The following is a 24,223-nucleotide window of genomic DNA, read 5'->3' as shown; positions in this document are numbered from 1 at the left end:
ATTTCACTCTACAGATTAATTTCCACCGAATTTACGGTACTATGAAAATAACTAATGATGTTTTAGAGAAAACAACTCATATATGAAGCTCTGAAAACATTTCCGAGCCTTTGAGAGAAAGTTTAAACTTTTTCACGAAAAAATAAATAAAATTGAAGGTTGGACAAACTACACAAAAAAATCCGGAAATAAACCAAGATATTCCGGAAAACATCGGAGATATAAATGCAGGAAAATTCTGAAGAATAACAAGTATAATCGCTTAAGTATTTTCTTGTATGAATACTAAATAAACGTCTTAAGAATTTATGGAGTATTTTATTGACGAATCTTAAGGAAATATTACAGGAGCAATTTCGGACGAAGTGCATTTTTTGTTTGAATTACTGTAGGAAACTTCTGGAGTACTTGATCAAGAGATCAACGGAATACATGTTACAGCATTTCTGATAGTTTGCCTTTTGTTTTTGAGAGCACTAAAATAATTTTTGTAGGAATTCAAATGGAAATGACTAAAAATATGATAAAATATCTGGGCCTAGATCCTGGATGAATTATTGTAGGATTTTCCGAAAGAAAAAATCCTCAACGAATTTATTCATAAATCCTTTGTGGCTTTTCCTGGAAAAATACCTTTGGAAATCTTTTGGAGATGTTATGAAAACAACTACAGAATATGGTGTAATAATAAGCGGTGGAAAATTTCGGAGGATTTTTGGAGGATATTCTGAGAGAACTTACAGAGTAATCACTGTATGCTTGTGAAATTACTGAAAATTGTGGAAAGAATTTGAGAAGTTTTATGTGGACGGATCTCTGAAGATTTTGTGATTTATGAACTGGTCACGTAGGAATTTCTGAAGCATCTAGGATTCTCGAGCAAAAAAAAACATGGAAAACGAAAGCCATATCTTGATATTAACCCCTCTACCGGCAGCGGTAGACTTTTTTGTTTCTCGATATTTTTACACCATTTTTTCACAAGATCTCAAAAAACTCTTCTTGTTTAAGAATCCGTGTCTATATTAATCATTGGTGATCTGGTTTTGAAGATAGCCCAATGTTCCTTGGAGGACCAACATTCTACATATAAAATGTCTTTGGCAGCCATTTTGTTTTTGGTAAATTTATCAAAAAAATAAAATGTGTACTATACAATGCCAGATAATAAGGAGCTACTCTGAAAAAATCATACAAATCGATTAAGTATTCTTGAAGAAGTTTTCAAGATCCTTACTTGTCCAGCGTGGTACCAGAAACATAAATGCTCATAACTCAAAGACGGCTGCACCAAATTGCTTCATTTTTTCACAACATGCTCGCATTAATATATTATTCCATGATATGAATATCCGAATACGATAAAAAAATTGTAGCCTGAGATATTTACGTGGGTTATGGCTACGCGTCGGTCCCCCACCGAATTTTGGAATATCTTCGGATCCAGATGACCAATTATCAATATTGACACATATTCTTAAACTTGAAGAGTTTTTCGAGGGCTTGTGAAAAAATGGTGCAAAAATATCGAGAAACAAAAAAATGATCGCGGTTTGAATATTTTTAACCGTTAAAAAAGAAACTGCCGATAGAGGGGTAATACTAATTGACCCGACAAACTTCGTTTTGTCCCTAAGAAGGCTGTTTGACAACGTGAAACAAAATTCTACTAAGAAAGTGTCAGTTTTTTACCTCTGGTTTTCAGAATATTTCCGTAAAGTTCTTCGACTTTTTGTACACATTAACACGTTGAAACACTTCAAGAACCAAACTGTGAAAGAATGAAGTAAATGCGTTGATACGTTCTCTAGGTATTTCGTGACATAAAAATACCACTCCATTCGTATTTATATATAGATAGACTAGCTTACTATAATATACCCATGCATTGCAAAATTCGTTCTCATTTGGTAAAGAAGCAAGTGTGATTTGGAGCTTGTTTATAGGAGCTTGTTATGGAGGCTTGTTTAAAGCATCGCTATACACACGATCTGAACAGCGCTGTAGCAGTATACGACAAACAGACTCGGGTTGGTGGCCTTTTCTCGTAGTCTGTTGTTATTGTTTCTATTTTCCACTCTCATTCTATCACACTTAAACTATTCGTTCATAGCCATCGTAAGAACCATGACGGACAAGAAAACCGTTTCCATTCTTCCATCATAATAGAACGCTTTTTCTTACGCAAGAAACATTGGCAGTCTGCTAACCAAAAGCAAGCCTCTCTGTCATAGAATTACCTTACTCCTATAGGATCCCGCATGAACTGGCGTAGATGCAGGGGTATATTCGGTCTACTGTGGGCCAGTTATAAATGCAACATCAATTCCTTTTTCCTCATTGGTCTGCACTCTAACGTTGCACCATCGTTGCCTAAAAATAGAAGATCACCAGTGCTCATACACTGAGGGTGTCTGTCAGTCCCAAGCAGTCATCTGGTTGATTCCTGGTGTAAGTGCAGCTGATATGGCGATACTAAAGTAGCAACCACAGGCGGCTAATCTCTTAGTGTCAGTTCCTGAATTTGTTACCTCGTCGATTTCTCATTAAAAGTGGCGAATTCGTGGTCCTGATACTATGATGAATACCAGTACACCTACTCTAGCTCAGTTTGGAATTTCATTGTCATAGGCTTATTACATTCTTCTGGTCGGGGTTACTGCATGATTCTCTTCAAAGATACTTCCAAGAGTTTTGACAGTAATGACATCATGATTGTTAATGGTATATTTTTATTCCAAAAAATAGATTTCATATTTTTGCAACATTTTACGAAATCATTTGTATAAAATTTTGAGAAATTACTAAAAAAAACTGCTGCAAAATTCCTACACCACTTTGTGACGATACATTCTTATTGTTTTTTTTTTCACGTTATGTCTGTTGATGTTTCATTTGCAGGAGCGGGAGAAAGGTAAACAGGAGCACTCACTCACTTGCGGCGCGCTTATGCTGATGTTTGAAAAATCTAAATTTCCTCTCAGTTTTCTGTAAATAAAAGATAATTTTTATTATCTTTATTAACGAGATTTGATGACTGAGGCTGGTTCATCTCAGTGTAAATAATGAAAAATACTACGGTTTAATATAGGACGCACAATTTCAAGAGCCAACGATTGACATAAGTGGTTTTTCAGCGCGGACAGTGTGTGAATGATTTGAAATCGCTTGGTATGGCCTCTCACGAATACGGCACTCAGTCTCTGTCATTTCTCACACCGTGGAACTAAATTATAATGCCGCAGTCGTTCAGCTTCACTTTAAATTTGGGCACTGTGATTGAAACTTGTCAGGATATTTTGATAAATTTCTTCAAAAAAAATGTATAGTGAATTCTCCAATACTTCTCCTTGGAATTCTATTGATGATACTAGAAATTCGAAGGATTTCATAACAAACGTTTAATTCTCGCATAACTTGTGATCTCGCCCTGAAAGCCATTGGTAACCGAGTGTGTAGCTCCTTGTTTCTAAGCAAATGAATGGCTCAGGATGGAAACTATCAACACTGGGAGATAGAGGAGGATCTTCTCTACATCGTAGCATTGTTAAATAACGTGTAAATCCATTCGTTTGCTCGATAAGAACAAGCTACACAGTCGGTTACCTATGGCTTTTGAAGCGAGATCACAGGTTATGCGAGAATTGATATTTAGTGGATTTCTTATCATATTTGCAGGAATGATTGCAAAAATGTTCTATCGAATAATTTTCCAAAATTTAATCAACTAAAAACAGCTTCAATCGTGCCACGTTCAATACGAAATACAGCAGCATCATTAGAAAGGTCAATGGTTGCTTGGCTTCGTTATGCGCTTTGACGTCCAAGCCTTTCGTAGCTAAAAGATGAGACGAAGGAAGTATTTTAATAATTGAGAACTACTGCTCTCACCGCAGCTTGCTCTCGCTTGCTACCGCTGCACTTTAAACATTTACATTGTAAAATGCACCAGGCTCTGCTCCGAGGGGGTCATTGATGGGGTACCGCCGTCATTCCCACACCACCAACCAAATTACTAACAACAAAGCAAAAAAAATCACACACAATTTCGTTGGTCAACAATACGCGAGTGTTGAATTGTTTACTTTCAGCTGCGTCACGGCTGGGCTTGGTTTGGTTACTGCTGCTGCTGCTTTTGCTTCTGTTGCTCATGCCGCATACATGTCCAGTTTTCTAAAAAACTTGCTAAAAACCCAACTTTTAAACATGTCATTAGTTGTATTACAAAATCAAACATATATCTACAATAGTAGATAGCTATGAAAACAAAAGAATATTGTTTTTCTCCATGTATAAATAGGTACAAATGTTCAAAAACCGATTTTTTGTTTTAAAAGCGTAATTATTTAACAGGCCAAGTAACCAAGTAACATTGGTAGCTGAATAACAGCTTATTCAGCTAAAATTTTGTTTATGCAGCCTCTTTTCAGCTGAATAAACTGTTATTCAGCTACCAATGTTACCTGGGATGGACATGCCCTATATCAACTGCAACGATTCGCAATAGACAGGATGTCCCGGGCCCGATCCATCTGACAAGCCAATCGAGCCCTCTGTCACCATAGAAGGGCTTATTCACAAATTACATAACGCTGAAAGGGGTGGGTGGGTGTCCTCACGATGTTACGGCTCATACAAAATTTGTAGAATGTTCATACAAAAAGCGTTACGAAGGGGTGGGTGGGTGTCAAAAGTGGTCGTTTTCGGCGTTATGAAATAAATGAATGAACCCGAAGATGGTGTCTCCATCCATGTCGATAGCCTGTTATTTAATGTCCAACAAAACTAGTGTTTTTTTGTTATAAATTTATCTGGTCGGTAATCCAATTTTACCTATAAATCCATAATAGAGAAGAATTCCATATACATTCGTAAAATGGAAAAGTTGAGAGCCTTATTTTGTATTGAAAAAGAACAATTTTGTTAAAATTTTGTTTTGCGAAAACCAAAAAATAATGGTTGTGTCCAAAATACAATCTGCATCCTCAAGATATGTTCCTCAATACCCGTCATGATCAAAACTTTTGAAATAATAAAAATGAATATTGTTTACCATGATTTTTTTTATAACTTGACCACTGTGCACCATGCGGTTGGTAGCCACCGTGTGGATTATTTGTTTTTGTGCGTTCGTTTTTTGTTCAGCTGTTGAAGGTCGAACCGAAAACCTGATATTTTGGTGTCGTGTCTGAGAGTTCAATGTTTTCGGATCGAATAATGAGATAGACGAAATTACAATCGCCACCGGTCGATCGGATGCCATCGCACATCAGCAGCAGCAGCAGCAGCAGCTTCAGCTTTGCGACGTGCGACCCACTTTATACTGGATTTGCATGGCACGCGGTTGCTTTCGAATGCATTACCAATTCAGAGTTACACTACGTGTTGCATGCGGTTGACCTTAGCGGGTGACGATGCATTTAACGTCTCTGCTTTGATTAGCGAAAATGCAAAAGTTTGCCGGTAGGCGGTGCCGGTCGAATTTGGATCAAGCACAGAGAAGCTTGTAGTAGGTAGCTTATGGTTCACGTTTAAGAACGGTCCAGAATATTCTTTGAAATAGCGAAAATTCTATGCCTTCAAAATGCCGCTGACTGGAAGGTTGTTGTTTCTTCTCCATTTGCAATATCAGCTTATCAAACATAGGTTCTATTTCAAAACTTCGTGATGTATTCATGCATTTATAATGCATTTGCTTCAAAAATTGGAAGTAAAAGTTTTTTTTTGTCTTTATTAACGAGATTTTTAGCCCTGGGCTAATTCATCTCGGGACCAACGGCTTTACTTCCCTTCCGAAGGAAGTCATCACTGAAATTTGTAGTGACTATCTCGGGGATGGGATTCGATCCCAGGTCCTCGGCGTGAGAGGCGTGTGTTCTAACCACTACACCAGGTCCGTCCCCGGAAGTAAATGTGTTAATAGTACCCGACTGGACGGAAGCAACAAAACTATAACTAAATATTTTATTTTGATTTGCTTCTCCGTATCAACAGCTTTTATAAAACAAGTACTGTTAGTTGCATAAAATGGGGAATCATTGATAAAATTCAAATCAACATTTTCAACTAATATTCGTGACTACGTGACCCATGATAGTGTGCGCAGTATAATCAACTTGCAAGAACTTGACCTGCATATTCGGTTTCAAAAGAAAAAAAATTGACTAGTAGCGGAATTCAAATACACTGTAACCTCAATTTACGAACTAGATCAGGGGTTCGTTAATTGAATTGGTTCGTAAAATGAATCAGTTCGTCAAACGAGGTTTTTCCTTTTGGAGTCTACTCTTGGGGAATTAATTTTTATTATTCGAGAAATTAAGGTTTTACTATATCCTAAGGGTTGTAGGACATTTCCCAGAAAGTCAAACCCCAGAACGACATTCCCCAGAATGACGTTCCCCAGAAGCCCATTCCCCAGAATGGGACATTCCCCAGAAAACCATTCCCCAGAATAGGACATTCCCCAGAATGGGTTTTATACGTTTGTCGTTAAGAAATGTACCTACTGAATTGATTCAAATTCCCAGAAGCTTCGAATTGTGTCCGGAAGACGTCAATTCACCCAAAATATTATTTTGTCAAATTCATTATTATGGATCTCAAGCGAATAAAATCGGAATTGAGTCAAAAAATCTTTTGAACGGCGAGTGTTTGCTTCTTTTTTCTCAGGCAAACCATCTAAGCTGCCGTCCATAAATCACTTGGTCTTCTATGGAAGACATACATATGGCATACAAATTTCAAAAAGTTTGTACGGTCAAAATATCACGAAAGGGGAAAGAGGTTGTTTTGTGGCTAAGTGGTTCATCGACAGACCCAACCATAATCTTAGGAGGAAAATGCTGTTAAAAAATTTTCTTAATTGTGTCTTAATTAACTTCATAATTGTGCTACTGTCGTTTCTCTGAATATCACTTCCCTGAATGCCACCTCTCCGAATGATCCGTTTCCCCGAATAGTGAAGCAGTTCAAACAGGTGCAAGAATAGTCTTTAAGGACTGGGTGCTGAGCTAGAATGAATGATTAGCAATTAAAAGAAGAAGATAATATAGATTTGAACGTCATCCTCGACTAAATATATCTTACCAAAAATGCCAATGATGGTGAAACTCGAAAGAACCGCCAATCAAGTGAAGAAGGGTGCATATTAGATGACTGGTTCGTTACCACCTCAAAACACAAAAGTTATGATAAATATAAGAGCTAAAAACTTTTCGGAAACTAGGTTATTCGGGGAAACGGGTTGTTCGGGGCACTGGCATTCTGGGAACTGGCGTGCGGGGACATTCGAGGAAAAGTAGCTCAACCGTTTAACATAAGCTGTTCCTACCAGTAGCGCAACCAGGATTTGGTTCTAGGGGAGGTTTTGCAAATTCTAAAATACTTTTTGAGAAAATATTTTTGATATAAAAAATCGAGTTGAAGCATTTAAGTAAGTTTTATGTTTTTGCATAGTTAAATGATTTAAGAATTATTTTAGTAAATTATCGTGATGCTATTCATCCGCTCTTTTTCTGTGCTGTTCCTTATATGTCTCTCCTGTGTTGTTTTTTATATGTTTTCGAGTTTTGCAACAATGAGAATGACTTCGAGAACAATATTTAAGCGCAGTAATTTGCAATAGAAATCATTCACATTATTGTTGCAGTAGGTCGAAAGTAGATCAACATTGCAAAACTGAAACTGCGGTGGAAAACTAATTGTCACATCTTGCAAACTTTGTTTTGGATGATTTTGTAATCCGATTGATTTGATATTGAGTAGGACGCTAATGCATCCATATTTCTTATGGACAAATCCGAGTCACATTGTTCCAAAAGCTTTTAACACCCTATTTTCACGATTTATTAAAAAAAAAAAAAATAAACAAAAATATTCATTATCCACACTAACAAAATCTAATAATTATCGAAATATTCAAAGGTGCCAAATGCTTCCACTGCCAGCTAAATACAGATGTATCTTCAAATCAAAGAATTCGTATGCTCTGATATTCGCCAAATTTGGCAAAATGCTGAGGCAATGGTGGGGAAGAATGGTGGAGAACGTGCCTTTGGAACCGACCTTCTGATCAGTTTGTTTTCAAAACAGGCTAGAGAATTTTGTTATTTATCAGCTTATTGTAGTAATAATTCACAGATGATTTTGTTATTATCAAACTTCCTGAAGAGTTCAATAGTTCAAATAAACACAACTTAGAATAATATAACTGTGAAAACCACTAACATTCCCAGTGCTAATACGAATCAAACTAAGTTACTGCTCTGTAGTTGTATGATTTGTAGTGTTGCATTTAAAAAATGTACTTGGCAAGCCATATAATTTTTCGGCTCTGGGGGGGGTTCTGACCCCCAAAACCCCCCCTTGGTTGCGCCACTGGTTCCTACATATGCCATACTGTGTTTTATGATCAAACTTGATCCAAGCTATTGTTTTTTTTTGTTTTCATAGTTATTCTTCCTTCTTTTAAAATTTGCTGTTCTTTCTTATTGTACTTTCAAAGGGAGATTGGTGTAGTGTAATATGTCACAAAGTATATTAATAAAATTTGTTTTTCGGCTTTCACGGCATATTCTCCCTTCTTTTGAACATATGCTGTTCTTCCTAGGTTTATTGTCTAAATAATTAGGGATGGTACACATATTATGTCACGCTATATTTTAACTTTTTTGACGAGAAAATCGTCAAAAAATATAAAAATCGTCCAAATGGTTCGAATTACATTTCCGAATTACATTTACATGTTTTACTTATGAAAATTATGGTTTTCCTCGAATTTTCCAGTTAGATGCATTCACTATTTACTATTTACCATTTTCCTGGATTTGAACACCTCAAAAATCTCTTATTTTTCTCCTGGGGAATGTCCCATTCTGGGGAATGGTTTTCTGGGGAATGTCCCATTCTGGGGAATGGATTTCTGGGGAACGTCATTCTGGGAAATGTCGTACAATCTATCTTAAGCATATTATTAACTTCTTTTACTCTTACTCTGGCTAAAATGTGTGCAAGATGAGTTCTTCCAAGTATTTCTTGGAGTTTGGGCATATGATTCTACATGAGTAAAAGATCAATTCATCATTTCTAAGTAGAGGAATATCTCAAAATTGTGGATCCTAGATGAATTTAATATTTTGAAGAACCATTTGTTTCACCAAGATCCTCGTTTTGGTAATCAAGTGAGTACAACGGGTGTTCCAGTTCACCCAAAAACATTCTGGAGTAGATACCTTCAATCTCCCAACCATTCAATCATTGTATGGGAAGTAACGTATTCTTGGTTCACCATGTACTCAATGGGCTTAAGGGTATACAAGCCTAAATGGTTGTATATTCATGGTTTGTAATGATGATGTAGACTCTTGCCCTTTGTATTAGTATACAGAGTTTTAGGTGGATCCTATGACCTATATTATTATTATTTATTTTTATTTTAGTGGCTATATTACAGGAAATTATTGGATGAGATCACCTTTTAAACTCAACAATTTATTCAGCTTAATAACATGAGTTTACTGGACGTAAAGCGTTTATCAAACAATCAGTTATTACGACCAATAATATGTTATAAAAATTTATAGGTTTAAACCGTCTGAACTTAACTACAAAACATAAGTGGAAAATAAATAAGTTCATTCCCGCGAAACTTTCTAATACACAATTTCCCATTTATTTGTCTCAACTCAATTTATTGAGATTTTAGTGTATTATGAACAGTTCTGTAAACATTCGACATTTTTTTTTCGAAGTTCGTTTCGCTTCCATGGTCAGCAGTCAAATTATTTCCTTACATTCATCCGCTACCGTCACATCTCACACACAGCCCAAGCGGTAGAATGAACATCGAGAAACACAACAACTGTGGAATGAATATCGTCTAACACGATGACATTTTCATTGATTATCTTGCATATATTTTATTAATATTAATATCCGATCATGAACAACAAGAATGGTTTGATCTTGCTTGTTATGACGAATATGACAAACATACAATAAAAGCAGCTGTTATTTCGAAAAATGATAAAAATAAATCAAAAAGTGACGTTTTCCGATGACATTTCTCTTCCTTACGTACGAATGCTGAATGCAAAGGCTTTCGAATGTCAACGAAAACGGGTCGACTACCGTAATTGCTTAGACCACCGGATACGGAGCATCTTTGTAAAATTGATTACGAAATTTGCTAAAACAAACTTAAACGTTCGGATTACAAAATAAGATACATAGTTATGAGCTTTAGGCGCCTATAATGTATTTTAAAATAATAAGTCTTGCAAGATTTGCAGCTTTAGCTGATTTTGAATAAATTTGTTGAATAGCTTATTATGCTACAATAAATTTGATAATTTTATAATGTATAGAAGATAATTTGATTATTTCTGCACGCTGGCTTGAAGATTTTAACTTCATCTTGTTAGCACTTTTTTATAAAAATACCAAATTTAAAGATAAATATTAGACAAAACATTGTGTTTCATTAAGACGAAAAACGTAACGAAATCCATTCTAGGTCAGTCCATAAGTATTTGTATAAAATTATGTTACTGTATAAATATCAATTGATTACTATGTTTTAACGTTGATTTATTAATAAATGTCAATCGTTTATGGAATAGAAATGGATACCTAGATGGATACATCTCGTCCAAAACTGAATGAATTACATTAAGTAAATGAGGCGTTGCATACCTCTAAATGTTTAAACGTTGTATGAAAATATCTTACATTGATTACAAAAAAGTCCCCAGTTTGCAAAAACGCGTTTTGCTAAGAGTTAATTTAAGTTCTTCAATAACTTGCCCATCAAGAATAAGTTGCGAAGTCATTTAAACTTCATCAAATAGTAATCGTTAATCGCCAGGCTTTTTAGCGTTTCAAAAATACTCAAATACCGTAAACCAAGGGGAAATTTATCAGTATTATAGAGCTTTCTGAAATATCGTCCAGAAGGTTATTGATATTGTTCAACTATCTTTGACAGATTAGTTCTTCGCTGACCTACTCAATTGACAATCACAAAAAAATGTCACTTTGGGGCAAATTTAATCATCATGTGACGAAACACGTTCAAAAATTGAAAAAACTTCATCCAATAAATGTAGGCCCCTGAAAAAAAAAATTCTACAATTAGATTGCTGGAACTATAGGTAGGCAGTTTCTTTCGAAATTAGAGATGGACAAAACGGCTCTTTTTAGTGAACGGATCCGATCCTAATCACTCACTTTAGTGAGGCTTAGTGGCTCAGCGGCTCATAAAGAAAGAGCGAACTGAGCCGAACGAACGGATCCAACGGTTCAGTCCGTTCTTTTGCTTCCTCATTCTTCGTACATTCTTCCCAAGAAACTCACGATTCGTGCGGACACAAACACGATATTCGGCCGATTTCCCCTACCCGAACCAAATTAAAGTTGCAAAACTATGTGCTCTGCCGTTCAGGCGAAGTCTTTCTCTCTTTATCTTTCGTTTGCCTGTAAATCGAGAGGGCGGAGCAAATTTGTCTGTCTATGCTGAGAGCACGGAGAGGCAGTAAATCTTTGGTATGGCGCACAAAGCAAGGCACGTGTCAAGCGTTATAATAAAGCCTCGATACTAACGAAAAAATAGGAGAAAAGGCAACGTCTATTTATTATGTAACGCTAAAATTGACAATATTCCACATCCTTTCCCCCCTCTGTAAGGTTTTTTTTATGGAAAAAATAACAATTTTGAATGAGCCGTAACGTTTGAGCCTACTTTCCTCCTCCCCCTAGAGCGTTACGTAATTTGTGGACGGCGCTAAAGAGCCAGTTCTCTCTTATGACGGGTCACTTTTTATTTTGATCCGTTGTGTTGGGGGTCGTCCATAAATGACGTAGCTTTTTAGGGGGGAGGGGGGGGCTTCCTGAATTTGTGAAGATGTGTGACGAGGGGGAGGGAGGGGTTCTAGTTAGTGGACGTAGCATTTTGAATCACGTCGGTAAAATGAGAGGCGCTGAAAAAAATGACATACAATTATTTTTTTTTATCAACCTTCTTTTTTCTTTGTTTGACTTATAAAGTTGGGTAAAGCTTCAAAACATTCATATGACAAGACTGAAAAAAAATCTAAGAAATTTTAGATTTTCTGTAGAGCAATCAAACAGATTTTTTTAATGCTTTAAATAATTATGTGAGCATTATTTTCATGTATTAACAAATTAATTTATAAATATATAAATTGAAAGGTAAATGAATTAATTAAAAATCAATCGACTTGGAAAACATTGTTTTAGTTTTATTCATATTTTCTGTTAGAGCTTATTTCTTAAAAAAAAAAAAAACATATGTTCGCTTTGGTAAATATTACATTAAAACAAGATATTCGTTCCGTGAATTATGCTCTCAATGTTGCAGAAGATCTCCACCCAATCAACTCATCGATTTGTTTTGATATATGAATGCTCTTGATGGAATAGCCTGAATAAAACTTGATGGAAAAGCCTGGACAACAGATTCGAGTGTTAGCGAAATTATTTTATCATTCAATTTTCTTAATAACTTGGTAATTTGAAGAAAGATTATTTTTATTATTTAATTGTTTTGTTATAGGTTGTGTAAGATTATTTCAGTATGGGAAACGATAATGAAGTTAAGCTGAATTATTAACAAAGTTGAAAAACTTGTATAATAATCGCTAAGATTTTCTGAACATTCCAAATATTACAAGTGTAATCTTTTCTACATCTGCACCTAATTTCTAAATGAATTTGAATTTGGAAAATAATGACGAATATCCATTTCAAATTAAATGTATCTTATTTTGATCATTTTCATTAAAATCTGTTTCTTAACAGCGAATAATTAAAAAACAAAACTTTTATGTAACTGAATGTCTTTTCAACATATAAAATCTATTGTACCCTTACTCGTTACTGTTAGCTTCATTAATGCAATCCAAGATTTTTCCTTTTATCTATATTTTCAGCTGTAAACTAATTTTTCATGTTAACAACTGCAAAAGTAATACAATTTAGCCAACAACTTAAACAGGAAAAAGTTCATTTTAAACTGTTTTCCAAATTACTTTTGAGCGCAGCTGCAAATCAAGCATTTATTTGTTAGAATATCCTTACGTTTCAGTCAGTAATTAATATCAAAATCTGTATTGAATTTCTGATTCCCAATTTTTTGTTTTAACAGAATTGTTAAAGAAAAGAAATAAACAAATGTAGGGGGGGGGGGTTGCGTGGTATGCTACGTATTTCCCAAGGGGGGGTATCAGCATTTGTGACGAAATGCTACGAGGGGGAAGGGGGGTGTAAAAAATGAGTAAAAAAATGCTACGTCATTTATGGACGGTCCCTTACTGCTGGTTGAAAGAACTGACTCTCGAAAAAAAAGAGCCACGAATCACTTATTTGAATGAGTTCTTTTGAACGGCTCTCTCCATTTTGTCGATCCGTTTTGCCCATCTCTATTTGAAATGAGCTTATTTTTCCAATAAACCCCTCTGCCGGTAGCTTCATATATTACCGCAATAAAAATATTTAAACATCGATAACTGTTTTTGTTTCTTGATATTTTTGCACCATTCTTTCACAAGTTCTCAAGAAACTTTTCTAGTTTTATAATCTGTGTCAATATTGTTCATTGATCAACTGGATCCTGAGATATTCCATATTTCCTTGGCGGACTGACGCTTTACCCACGTAAATGTCATGCAACAGAATTTTTATCGTATTCGGATATTCACTCCTCGGAACAAAACATCGATGAGAGTATGTTGTGAAAAAATGAAGCATTTTGGTTCAACCATCTTCGAGTAATGAGCATTCATGTGTCTGATACCACGCTGGTCAAATAAAGATCTTTAAAATTCAAAAAAAAACATCACATCGTTATTTTCAGATAACCGATTTGTATAATTTTTTCAGTGTAGTTCCTTATCACCTAGCCTTTGTTTGCCAACATTTTTTTTTTTTGGTAAATTGACGTAAAACAAAATGGTCACCAAATACATTCCAAATTTACATTTCGATTTGCCCCCGGTTTACGGTTCCACATTCAAGTGTTCTATTCTAAATCTTCCATGATAACAAAATCATATCTTGAAACTGCTTCTTCTTATTTTTGGCGTTAGATTCAAGCTGGATCAGCTCATGCGTCTCCCCTTGTTCGTATTAGCTATTTTTGCATTCTTTTATCGAATGGTAGACACGAGAATACTCTATGCCAATCAACATATATTCTTGGAATGTATACTCAAAAATAACTTCTGTAATCCATCATAGTCAATGTTGAAATTCTACTCAGATCATCTGTAGTGCACTAAGTTTACAAATAAATTTGTTAGGAGTCTACAAAACATCTTTTCAAGAGTCCGATATGAAGTTTCTATTTTTTTGTTTGCTTAAATTCAACAAAAATGAGATAGTTAAAAAAGTTTCCAACATGAACTTTTGACAATAATTTGTCAAAGATACTTCCGAAAGCCGAATACAGATTTCATACCAAAAGATTTTCACAAGATATGAACATTTTCCTTGAGGTTGCACTAAAATTCAAAAATTCATACAGTTCACGAAAAAATATTTCCAAAAACAGTTTATGTATCCACCAAGTATTTTTTGGATCTGCAAGTATTCGTTAAAACTTTCGCCAGGAACTCTCAAAAAACCGTGTTAGTTATCCATCAAGTCATTTTTGATGGATAACTAATACGGTTTCATTGCAACAGTGAAAAATCTCATCGAAAATTCTACTGATGGGTTCTAGAAAATTCTGACAATGTATTGAGTGGAAACAATGAAGAATTTGAGTTTCAACGGCTACGATTAAATTTTTAAGTCCCTCCTACTCAATTCATAACAATCAGAAAAATCGAAATAATCGATGATTTGAAGTATATTAGTCCCTCATTTGCAATCCACAGAAAAAAGTTTGAATTACATTATTCACGTTAGCTGCACATATTAATGAAGTTGACTAATGATTTTTCTGTATCCACTTACCCCACGGTACCTTACATATATCATGTAACGGACTCATGTTCCGTAACCGGTCGTTTGAGAACGTCGCGACCCATTGGAAGCCCGCACTATAGAAATCTCAGCTAGCACGTCGTTGGCAAGTGGTGTGTGGTATTTCAATACCTAATCAATAATACGCTCTCGGGCTAGGCATTGGATATAAATAGAAAGCGTTGTGTTTGGATGGGCATTTAATTCATCCGAAAGAGGTGCGCTTTGCGAAAGAGGACCACGTGATTATTAAGCTGATATCGAATTCAGGTTAACTTCTGCGTCCATGGGTCCTCTCGTGGCGTACTTCTATGGGCCCTATCTAGAGAACAGGGAGTCGTGAGTTCTCACCGAGAAGACGTGTAACTTTTTCGCAAACTTCACAATTTGTCCATTCAATCCAATTGCAAAGTATATGTAATGTTTAGTTTTTGGTAGTTGTGAAACTTCTACTTGGCTGGGTAGCCCTAAACCACGAATCATAATGCATTCAAACAAGTATTAAATCATTAAATGTGTAGATAGAAAAAAAGTCAAATTTTGAAATAGTTGTGATATCGAAAGTCTAAGCCCCGTATCAATGATCTTTTGCAAAATGTTCCTAATGATTCCTCACATTAATTCATCAATCAAGAAAAGCGATCCCCATTAACATTGGCTTTGCGGACTAGCGATGGGCGATTTTGAATCGATGTTCCAAAAATCGATGTTTTCATTCCAATTGATCGATTTTTTGAATCGATGTTTGGGGCATCTGAAATCGAGTGAATCGATTCTCTTTATTCGATTTTTTGATTCGATTCATTTTGTTGAAAATTATGAATATTTCTTAATGGCATAATGAAAAATAAATCAAATTTTTAATAAGCCTTTTGCAATAGTAAATCTGTTCTATTGAGTTTCAGAACTGATTTAATTGAGGTATATTAAAATTGAATGTAATTGCATCTGGTCTCATTTCAAACTATATTTTAAATTTGAATTCGATTCGAATCGATTCAAAAACATCGATTCAAGAGATTCGATTAAATCGGTGAATCGATTCAGCAGTTCAAATGTGAATCGATTCAGTAACATCGATGTTATAGACAATTTTGCCCAACGCTATTGCGGACCCCCTGAGAATTCATCACGCCCCCCTGGGGGTCCGCGGACCACTGGTTGAGAAACCCTGCTCTATGCCCTGATAGGATGAAACAAAATCCACATCGAAAAGACCCACGACCAATGAACCCTCGACCCTCAGTTTCATCTTGTTGAATAGCTGCACGCTAACTGGTACGACTATTTGATCCCTTGATAACATAAATGTTAAATAATCTCTTCCATAATTATGGTCAGGCTTATACATAAATCGAAATTGCTTTAGAAAGATATAAACAATAGTAGAAGCTTTGCAGAGAGAAATAAAATAATTAGAAAATCAAAACTTCTATTTCGAATTAAGTTACTGACAAAAACGATCATAAGCATCTATGAATTTTAATGTTCCGTACATTTCCATCCAACTAATCTGCCTCAACCGAAAGGTATCTCATCTAGTTTCTAGTATCACATTAAGGTGGTATTTCTATTTTGAAGATGATCGCTGTCCTCTGCGCGTGTTTTCTATAGGTGACTAAGCATGAATCAGTATGACTAGGCAAAATATACTCAACTTTGTTAAAATAAAATCAATACCGGTTTTGCGTCTTTCCAAAAATGCAAATAACCTTTTCTGATCTATTCTGATCGTTGTATTTCCAATAGGAATCACATATTTTCAAAGGTTTTATCTATTCAGACGTTCAACATAGTAAACTATGTACGTTAAGCAATTATTTAAAGTGGTATGTCATGTTTATATATGAAGAAGGGAATTACTTTCTCTAAAATCTTTTTGTTTTTATCCATAATCTTTGCTAGTGTGATTTGGTGTTTGAATAGGGTGAAGCAGTCTTCGGAAATCGGTGCTTCCCTCGAACACCCAAGACTGATTTTCAGTAACTTATGATGTGCTACTTACAGAAATAGCTGATTCCACACTGCCTGGTGAGATTAGTTTACGAACATATGTCGAAAAAAGCTTTGAATATTCAGGAGAAGCTTCGGTTGGAAGATGGTTTGCACACTTGAAAATGGGGACTGAAAAATAAAATAAACGATGTTTATTCAACAAGATCTTAGCAATTACCTTTGACGTTTATCTTTGAACTTTATGTCTTAGATTATTGGAAAACATATTCAGGTGATTACATGATCTCAATTGATAAAAGCTCAACATTACAGCAAAACCATGTTGGAGGTAGATGGATTTGAATCCTAATAGGTTGAAGTTCTTTTCAAATTGAAAATTTCCTGACCTAGGGCTTACAAGGAACAATTTTTATAAATATTCTAATTCCGGAACCAAACTTCGAATCCCAATGCGCAGTAAAGTGAATTGAATATGTATCCAGTAATTAAACGGTGAACTCTTTGGAAACCCATCAACTATTGTGTTTCAACTGGAGTTTAAATATAAATCCATATCCAAACGGTTTCCAGTTTTGCACATAATGAGCGATTGAAAAACGCATTCAAATATAATGGCCGGCCATCATCGGCCGTAAATTCGATTCAAAACAATGCCATAGAAGATAACAAACTGCGTGCCAGCCATAGCCATTATTTAATCGTCCCGATCCGAAACGCTTCAATGGCTTTCCATGACTGACTGCAAACGCAACTGCTTACCAAACGTGCTAATTGGAAATTCACGAGCTTCCGCCGGTGGTTCATCATGTTGTTGCACCAATAGACGTGGGCTTGAGGGACAAAAGGTTTTTGCTACTGTGGGAATATGAAAATGCTCCATAGTAAATGAGAAAACCGCGCCATGATCAATATTTTCTATTTTCTATTACTATGCTTACGAATAAAGATCTTAAGGCATATACTCCATGGAATTCTTGTAGAATCGAGAACAAAGATATAAGTTGAAATAAATGATATTTCGTTACTTATGTGACTTTGTATGGCGAAGGGTCTGTGCCACTAAAAATTATCAAAATATAACCGGTTACGCTTGTAGATTCTAAGACCTATGTTCGAAAGAGTCCTGGTAAAACCAAGAACAACCCAAAAACTCAATGCGATGCTCCATGTAGTCATATGAAGGGTAAAGACTCTTACTCTTAGAGTCTATGCCGTTATTAGTAAAATTTTCAATTTTTTATTGGTGCATTCAATAGGCTGCTGGCTTGAATACTGACTTGACTTGATTTGCTAAACAGTGCCGAATCGACTAGAATGTGGCCCATGACCTTGAAGAGCGACCAACTTACCGTATCAGTGAGAGCAGGTCCCTTTCGCGCACGTTGAGCGAGTAGTTGGGTTTCGCTGCCATCTCGCACAGCAGCTTCGGCAGGCATGCCTCCCGCAGTGAGTTCTTCAGTCGTTCCTTGTGAAGCGCCAGATCTGCCGCCTGGCCATCGCTGGTCGACGACAGCTTGTTATCACTCTCGCTGTTACCGCTACTACTGCTGCTGCTTCCGCTTGTGTACGACTGAGGGGCAAGGGGTGTTTCTCTGTCGGCGGATGTGATTTCTGTGACGGTTTGGTGAATAAAGAAACACAAACTGTTAATTTTGTGTGATTTTGGTACCCTTGAAAAAATATTAGAAACTGTACGAGCCAGTGGCGCAACTAAGGGGGATTTTGGGAGTTGAACCCAACTCCCCCCGCCAAGAGCAGAAAAAGTAAGGCTGATTCGATTCAGTGACATCAATGTTCTGGTCAAATTTGATCAAAGCTAATTAAAGCAATTAAATTTTGCACATCAATTGATGCATGGCCAAGAAATTGCAAACAATTATTGTAGAACTTTCTGTAAAAACTTCTGTAATAGTAAATCTTTTTGGAACAATAATTCTTTTTCTTTTTCTTCTTGACATAGCGCCCACAAAATGGACAGATCCTGCTTCTCAGCTTAGTGTTCAATGAGCACTTCCACAATTATTAACTGATAACTTTCTTTGCCAAAGTTGTTATTTTCGCATTCGTATATCGTGTGGCAGGTACGATGAAACTCTATGCCCTGGAAACTCTCAAGGAAATTTCCATTACGAAAAGATCCTGGACCGAGCGAGAATCGAATCCAGATACCTTCAACATGGATTTGCTTTGTTCTCGCGGACTCTAACCACTCGGCTCTAAGGAAGGCCCAATTGTTGCAAACAATAAATGTGCGTAAAGATCGATTGCAATTCTTCAAATCAATATTTGTCAAATTTGTAAAACCCCCTTAGAACCAAATGCTAATTGCACTACTGGTTTGACCGAAGCTTTAAAAAAAAAATGCTAGCAGCAAAGAATCCGACGTGTTGGTCAATGTTTGAATTTTGCATTTGCGTAAATAAACTAAAGACCAGTGTGGCCACCCAACATTTGGTCGATAATGGAGCGGTTTGTATGCAGCGGAGTAGATTATTGTTTTGAATCATAAGGCTCGTGTGAGATACCTACCTACCTAGATGTGTATGAGCAAACGCGCAAAACAAACCGGAATATGTACGTGCGTGTCTGCTGGTGGTCGACCACTCTCTTGTTTGAGCCACTTGTTCTTATGCTATTATTAGAAGCATGTCAATTGAAGCTTTGATTTGTGCAGCCGATTAGAAAAGAAGAGCAGTCAACAGGATCTTGAATATGGTTAGGACTGTTAACCAAATCAACAAATTTGTATGGTAAACAAAGACACCAATAATTGTCTGTTGACGAGCTACTCGAGAAGGGTGGGATCTTGGGAGTTTATATTTCACTTTTGCATTATTAGATCATACGTGCACATTAGGGCGAATTGTTTAAAAATCCAATCTCCCATATCTTTCTTACTATTGAGCGGTTCCATTTGAGTTTGCCTTATTTAATGGCTTTTGTAGTTTAGTAATCCTTTTTGATTATCGATTGTAGACATGTAGGCAGCTTTGCATTAAAAGTGACTGTTCTTCGGTAGGTGAATATCACCGATGTACCTTTTTTTATTTAATTTAAAAATCAAATAATTTTGCGCGTTATACGCAATATAATAATTCTTGAATTGGTTATGATGGAACGGTTCGTTAATCCAATCTTGAGAAATCACGTTTTTAAGTTAAAAAAGTTCGAATTTTCAATTTGGGATATCAACGCAGAATTTATTAATCATTGCAAAGTTAAGGTATTTTGGGCTGATGAGGAAGTAAACAAACAATAGCCAATTAAAAAAGAGGCTTATGATAGTGTGAGCAGACTATCACGTTATTCAATTGTTATTTTTTATTTCAATTTTGTCTATCTAGTCTATATGACAAAATAATTGACTTCAACCAGTTATGAGATAACAGTGTTGCCAGATTTGGTTACATTAACATAATAAACAGGTGTTTTATTTAATAGGACAATAATTGACTAATATACGTTTTTCTTGCAGACACTCAAGGCCTCAGTGAAACGTAAACGAGTCTTGAAAACATTTTACTTTCGAGTACTGAGTATAGCTTTTGAGTATAAAACTATATACTATGTTGTCCAAATATTTTCTCTTAGAGTACATTTGGGGGATCACAGTTTATCGAATATGTATGAGTCTGGAGCCAGTTCTGAAAGATGAATTAGAAAAAAATATAATCTAAACAGCCCTTAAGGGCGAACGGTCCATCATAAATTTCAGATATTAAAAAAGTAGTTTTTTCTTCCAAGATCATGTGAAAGAAATGTGTTCACTGTTTTCAATTTTCCAACCGATAAATAGTGAATATTTTCGTCGAATAAATTTCAGTGCTTGCCTGAAAAACTTCTGTTGAAGTTTCAGTGATGACGATGATGGATCATTTAATCGTTTTTTAGAGTTTTTATCAAATCTGTACTCACGGGTGGTGGTGAGTGCTTCGAGAAGGCCCGAGGAATCGTGTGTGCTTATTTTCTTCTCGGTTTGCACGTTTTAGCCGGGTAGTGCTTTGAGAAGGCCGAAGAATAATGTGTTTTTCCTCTCGTTTTGTGTTTTTTACGGGCAGTGCTTCGAGAAGGACCGAGAAATAGTGTTTTTTTTTTCTTCTCTGTTTGCGCGTTTTTGCCGGACAGAGCTTCGAGATGGCACGAGCAATCAAGCTGGTTTTCGCATTTCGGCAGCCCGTGTGCACACGTGTGCAGGCGTATGGTTGACGAAATTTGTTACTGCCCTATTGACGATGGATTACCAATTGGTGAGCTCGTCTCATGACTTGGTTTCAATTAAGTAAAATATGTCTTTACATCAATCAAACGGTATGAATGCTACGTTATGAATGTGTATAAAAGAAAACCTATGTTTCGTTCGTCACTCCAAGTGACGGCATACTCTTATTCATATTTTGCAAACACACTTACCATTGCTCTGGTTTTGAAATTACAAAATGGAACTTCGAATAATTAAACACAAGAAGTGTAGACGTTTCCATTACAGACTTAAAGGAGACAATCTTGATTCATTTTCCAGAACCTATCTAATTAAATCTATATGATATGACTTTTGAAGCTACCTTACCAACAGAAACCTCATGTGTTTATGATGGAGATGCTTAGGTATTCTCGATCTTTAGTAATAATGGATGCCATTCTAACATTCCTCCTGAAATGTCCATTTTTGTATTTGCAAAATGTATGAATGGTTCGTCACCAGATGTGTCAACATATTTTATGTTCAATCTTCATCTATCTGGTCAGATGACTTTAAATTGAAGCTACATTAATCACATAATTTATCAATGTGAATTCAGATTGTGTAACTTCTTACTCCTTCCCACTAACAAAAACTCCTTCCCATGACAACCATGAAAATGCAGAGGTATACTCGGGCTTCAGTAACAACGGATGTCACACTAACCTTCCTTTCCTTCCCCGATGACTGTAAGGACGTTGCCGTTATTGACTTTATAATATTTGGAATTCTCTAAATTGTGCTCTGAAGACAGCACGCTACTCTTAAGCTCCGTCTGTTGGTTCCTAGTGCAATTCTGATTATATTGGTCAATCACGGAGTAACAACTACGAAATGTACGGTCATCCATGCTCTTGCTCATGGCTCAATCAATTATCTACACAGCGTAACCAAGTCAATGAACATGCCAAAATTTAGAGGAATGCTTCCTTTGACAAATACAAATACGTTTAAAATAGTTCAATTATGGATCACTAGTTTTTACTGTTTTTGAAATCATAATATAACTTGAACCCTTAAAGTGTACATGTTGAACTCCCGGCGGAGACAATGTCAAAGTATCTGTTGGTTCAATTTGCTCGCGCATAGCCAAATCAATCAATTTACAATTCAAAATGGGAAGAATTTTCGCTTTTAGCTCAACAATTCGAAAAAAGTGTTTGTACAAATTTGAAAAAAATCTGTCGGTTTCAATTTCTACATGGAACGTGCTGAAGCAGTTGGATGGATGAACCGATTGAAATAAATTAATTTTAGTCAAAATAAAATTATTGTCTATGTAAAACAGTTGATGCAAGTGTAAAACAGTCCCATATATCCAAATGACTTGCGAATTAAGTTGATCAATTGATTTAACCAGGGATTGTTTTTTTGGAAAACGACCTAGAGGGTCTAAAATATAAAGAGGTCCGGAATTTATTGGTAACCATGTTTTTAATTTAAAAAATAGCAGTTTCCGGGTTTCAAGTATTGTTGGCTGATTAAGAGCATAACAAGTATTAGCCATTCAAAAATAAGATCACAACAATGTTGCCAGATCATCGATTTTTACATTTTTTTTTTATATTTTGTTTCAATCAAATCGTTTCATATTGATATACAAAAGATTTTCAAGTGCGAATTTTACAGTTTTGGATTTCAAAGGAGAATTTCTAACTCAAATACAAATTCAGGCATTGTTGGTTTATTGAGGATTTTACAAGTAATAGTCATTTAAAAATAAGCTCACAACAGTGTTGCCAGATCATAGATTCTAACAATTTTTTTTCCAGTCCAGTCGTTTTATATTGATAACCACCACCAAACACAAGATAAAAAATTTTGAAATAATAAATAGGCGTTGTCTGAAACTTTGAAATAAGGTGCGCATAAGTTAAACGCATATTGTGACCAAATATGAGCACTGAAGCTTTCAAAAACCCTCACTGTCGAAGTGAATCAAAAGTACCAAGAATAGGATCCGGCTCCCTATGGCAGAAACATTTTAATTTTTATTATCTTTTATTTGCTAGGCACTCAATTAGCCAGAAATACCTTAATTTGAGATTGCATATGATATTTTTTGTCAAAATTAAGGATTTCTTGGGGTTTAATGCAAAAAATCGGACTTTTAGACTTATAATCGCAATTTTTTTGAATCGGACGTCTGGCTAACACGATGGACCTTTTTTTTATAAAAAATACCCATTCGACGTAAAATTTATTAAACGATTCAAAATTGTATGAAAAGTATATTTGGCAACACTGTATTCAATAAAAAAAAATCCTCAAACGATTGCTTTCCGAAGTGCCGAAGGTCGTTATCTCTATGTCTAATAGTTTCGAGGATTTAAATTAGGTTTTTGAATTTTTCCAAAAGTTCAATCTTGTTTCCATAAGGTAGCTTAAAACTTTCTGAATGTAGTTCAATGCACTATGGGTCAGGAACGCAATCTGGCGGGACAAAATCGATAACTCGGTAATGAAGCATTTACGGCATTTGTCTTCGGTAAAGTTTTTGTAACAACAAGGACCATCTACTGATTTTTTTTTTTCAAAGTCGAACAGATACCGTATCTTTATGACATCTATGCTGCCGTGAATCGCAAGTCAGTCCCATCTGCATTTTCGTCAAAATTGAGTTCAGTTCAGTTTTCAACATACTTTTCAATGCTCTTTCAGCTGCCCTTATGAATTAATATGATTTGTTCGGAAAAATTAGGAAAAAACAGCTAGTCAAATTGTCCCATAATGAAAAGTAACCGCATATCAGTCCCACTATAGAATTCCGCACCGTGTTTTGATCATCTTTATATTTTTCTCAGAAATATACCACGGTGAAAAGCAAATTGTGAAAGTTTCTCTTAGATTTGAACATGTTCCAATCCTCTGGAATTTTTTGAATATTCGCATGGAAAACGAGTTTTGAAACTTCACATCTCATTTTCTCAATGCCTACTTTTACAGATGGGACTGACTTGCGATTCACGGCAGTATGACACCTATAAGAATACATGAAATTTTTCAATTCACTTTCATAGAAAAAAAAAGCTTAAAAACCAT

At 35.6% G+C, this 24,223-nt stretch overlaps 2 protein-coding genes across 2 annotated transcripts in view; one reads left to right on the top strand and one right to left on the bottom strand.

The window, feature by feature from the left end:
- The window catches only part of LOC5578284 (pikachurin), a 783,038-nt gene that overhangs the window by 341,819 nt on the left and 416,996 nt on the right, over positions 1-24,223 (top strand). The gene's annotated exons all lie outside the window — the stretch shown is intronic.
- LOC5567864 overlaps positions 1-24,223 on the bottom strand; it is a 41,555-nt gene that overhangs the window by 14,583 nt on the left and 2,749 nt on the right. Inside the window, exon 2 of the mRNA XM_001651836.2 lies at positions 18,291-18,552. Within this exon, the coding sequence (XP_001651886.1) occupies positions 18,291-18,552 (262 nt within the window). The remainder of the gene's footprint in view (positions 1-18,290; positions 18,553-24,223) is intronic.

The sequence above is a fragment of the Aedes aegypti genome, chromosome 2, assembly GCF_002204515.2.
Source record: "Aedes aegypti strain LVP_AGWG chromosome 2, AaegL5.0 Primary Assembly, whole genome shotgun sequence".
NCBI classification, from domain to species: domain Eukaryota; kingdom Metazoa; phylum Arthropoda; class Insecta; order Diptera; family Culicidae; genus Aedes; species Aedes aegypti.
The sequence above is the reverse complement of the archived record's forward strand: the minus strand, read 5'-3'. Positions and strand labels throughout refer to the sequence as shown.